At 41.2% G+C, this 2934-nt stretch overlaps 1 protein-coding gene across 1 annotated transcript; it reads right to left on the bottom strand.

Annotated features, from left to right (window-relative positions):
- Positions 1 to 1520: 1520 nt before the first annotated feature.
- On the bottom strand, positions 1521 to 1898 carry LOC106877944 (histone-lysine N-methyltransferase SETMAR-like). The gene has a single exon (XM_014927025.1). It carries the CDS (start codon positions 1896 to 1898, stop codon positions 1521 to 1523), a length of 378 nt encoding a protein of 125 aa, XP_014782511.1.
- Between the last annotated feature and the right edge of the window lie 1036 nt (positions 1899 to 2934).

Here is a 2934-nt window from a genome sequence, read left to right as displayed (position 1 = left end):
TGTAATTTCAGATCGGCGAGGGAGCCCAGAGGTTGTCTATTAACTGATTGCTGATTGGTTGATAGTCGCTGCTCTCAACATCGCATCATTTTCCTTCTATCTGCCTTTTTCTTCTCTTGCTTTCTCACTAAATCTCTTTCTATCAACCTAAACGTAACGGTTTATCTCTCTGCCTGTCTGTCTCTGTGTGTATATGTCTCTCTCTCTCTCTCTCTCGGCCTCTCTCTCACCGGCTTTCGCTCTCTCTTTCTGTCTCTTTCTCTCTCTTACTCTCTGCCTGTCTCCCCCTCTCTCTCTCTCCTTCTCTCTCTCTCTTCCACTCTTATGAATGAGATGCATGTATGTATGTATGTGCACGTATATATATATACATATACATATCTATTTCTATGTGTGTGTGTGTGAGTGTGTGTGCTCATGTATATGCATGTATATGTACCTGTATATCCGTGTGTGTGTGTGCGTGCGTGCGTGTGTTTGTGTGTGTGTGTGTGTGTGTACGTATATATGAATGTACATATCGTTGGAGACAGAACACAACACAAAGACACACACACACACACGAATACACACGCTCACACACATTCACACGCACACACACACACACACATACACACATATACACATACACACATACACACACGCACACACTCACATGCACAGACACATACACACACACGCACACACACAGATACACACATGTATACACACTCACGCACGCACACACATACACACATTCACAAACACACATGCACACGCACACACGCACATATCTATATACATTTGTATGCTGGTGTGTGTGAGAGACATTAAAGGGTTACGTTTAAAGCGCAAAATCCTGTAATTTTACAAAAGGCGGAGGTCAGGCTTTAACATCGATCCGAATACTTGATTGGTACTGTACTTTATCGAGCGCGGGAGAAATGGAAGCAAAGTGGGTCTTGGTAGGATTTGAACTCGAAGTTTAAAGCGCCGGCATTGTGTCCCGATGCTCAATCGTTTCTACCAGCTGGCTGCCTTAATAATCCAACCTTCTGCGAGCTGGCAGAATTGTTAGCACGCCGGGCGAAATGCTTAGCGGTATTTCGTCTACCGTAACGTTCTGAGTTCAAATTCCGCCGAGGTCGACTTTGCCTTTCATCCTTTCGGGGGTCGATAAATTGAGTACCAGTTACGCACTGGGGTCGATGTAATCGATTTAACCCCTTTTTCTGTCCTTGTTTGTCTCCTCTATGCTTAGCTCCTTGTGGGCAATAAAGAAATAAGAATAACGTTAGCCCGCCGGGCGAAATGCTTAGCGGTATTTCGTCTGTCTTTGCGTTCTGCGTTCAAATTCCGCCGAGGTCGAGTTTGCCTTTCATACCTTCGGGGTCGATAAATTAAGTACCAGTTGCGTACTGGGGTCGATCTAATCGATTGGCTCTCTCCCCAAAAAATTCGGGCCTTGTGCCCAGAGTAGAAATGAATATTCCAACCTTTTCTACTACAGGCACAAGGCCTGAAATTTGATAGGAGAGGGGCTAGTGGTCATGCAACCATTTATGCACCGCTTCCTTCACGTCTTCATCCGCAGGAAATCGACGACCTCGTAAACCATTTTGAACGGTCCAAAGATATGATAGTCTGAAGAGGGTGAGATCTAGGTTGTAGGCAGGGTGTTCTAGCACCTCAAAACCTAATTGGTTAATGCTTTCAACGGTCTGGGCGACCGTGTGTGGACGGGAATTGTCATGCAACAACAAAACTTTCTTCGACAATAGGTTTTGGCGTTTGATGCGAATTGCTATCTTCAGTTTGTTGACCAGCAAAGCACTGTATCTTACACTGTTGATCGTACACCCCTTTTCCGGGTAGTTTTCCAGTACAGGCCCTTTTGAATTCCAATAAAGGGTTAGCATCACCTTTCCCGCAGAAGACTGTCTTAAATTTCTTCATCGTTGGTGGTGAGCCAGGATGTTTCCACTCCATATTCTGCCTTTTGGATTCTACCACATAATGATGGACCCACGTTTCATCTCCTGTGACTATTCTGCTCAAAGATTCCCCGACCTCATTGTGTAGCGATTGAGTAAACGTTGGATGATTTGATACGCAGAACCATGATTAATCTGCAGAGAACGAGCTACCTCATCGATGACAACTCACCGTACGTATATATTTATGTATATATTTATGTATATATTTATGTATATATGTGTGAATGAATGCGCAAACGTAAGTATATATGTATACATGCATTCATGTACGTACGTATGTATGTATGTATGTATGTATTTATGTATATGCATGTATATATGTATATATACTTGGAAAACAGGTTTACTGCTGAAAGACATGTACTGGAAACATGTACTGGAAACATCATTACCATGCATAAATATATCAAATACACCATATTTAATATATACATCATATAAAGATAAATTACACATGATACAGAGATTTACACATACATACATACATACATACATACATGCATGCATGCATACATACATACATATATATATACACACTATTCAAATAATCTAAATCCATTAAACAAACTGAGTTTATTTGTACTATATATATATATTTAATAGCACACAAGCTAATATATACTAATTAAACACACGACATTCATTAATATACATATCGATGAAACACTATACTAGACAGACAAACAGATAAACAGACAGAGAGACAGACAGACAGACAGACAGACAGACAGACAGACAGACAGACAGACAGACAGACAGACAGACAGACAGGCAGGCAGGCAGACAGACAAACAGACAGACAGACAGATAGATAGATAGATAGATAGAGAGAGAGAGAGAGAGAGAGAGAGAGAGAGAGAGAGAGAGATGCATGTATACATATATATACATGTGTGTGTTACATATATACATGTGTGTATGGGAGTGTGCCAATTAAATACATAACACTAATTAATAT

Source organism: Octopus bimaculoides, chromosome 15, assembly GCF_001194135.2.
Source record: "Octopus bimaculoides isolate UCB-OBI-ISO-001 chromosome 15, ASM119413v2, whole genome shotgun sequence".
Lineage (NCBI taxonomy): Eukaryota > Metazoa > Mollusca > Cephalopoda > Octopoda > Octopodidae > Octopus > Octopus bimaculoides.
Note: the sequence above shows the minus strand (reverse complement) of the source record. Positions and strands in the feature narration are given on the sequence as shown.

Excerpts from the sequence above, each read along its gene's own strand:
- LOC106877944 (XM_014927025.1), bottom strand. The coding sequence starts at position 1,898 with ATGCTAACCCTTTATTGGAATTCAAAAGGGCCTGTACTGGAAAACTAC.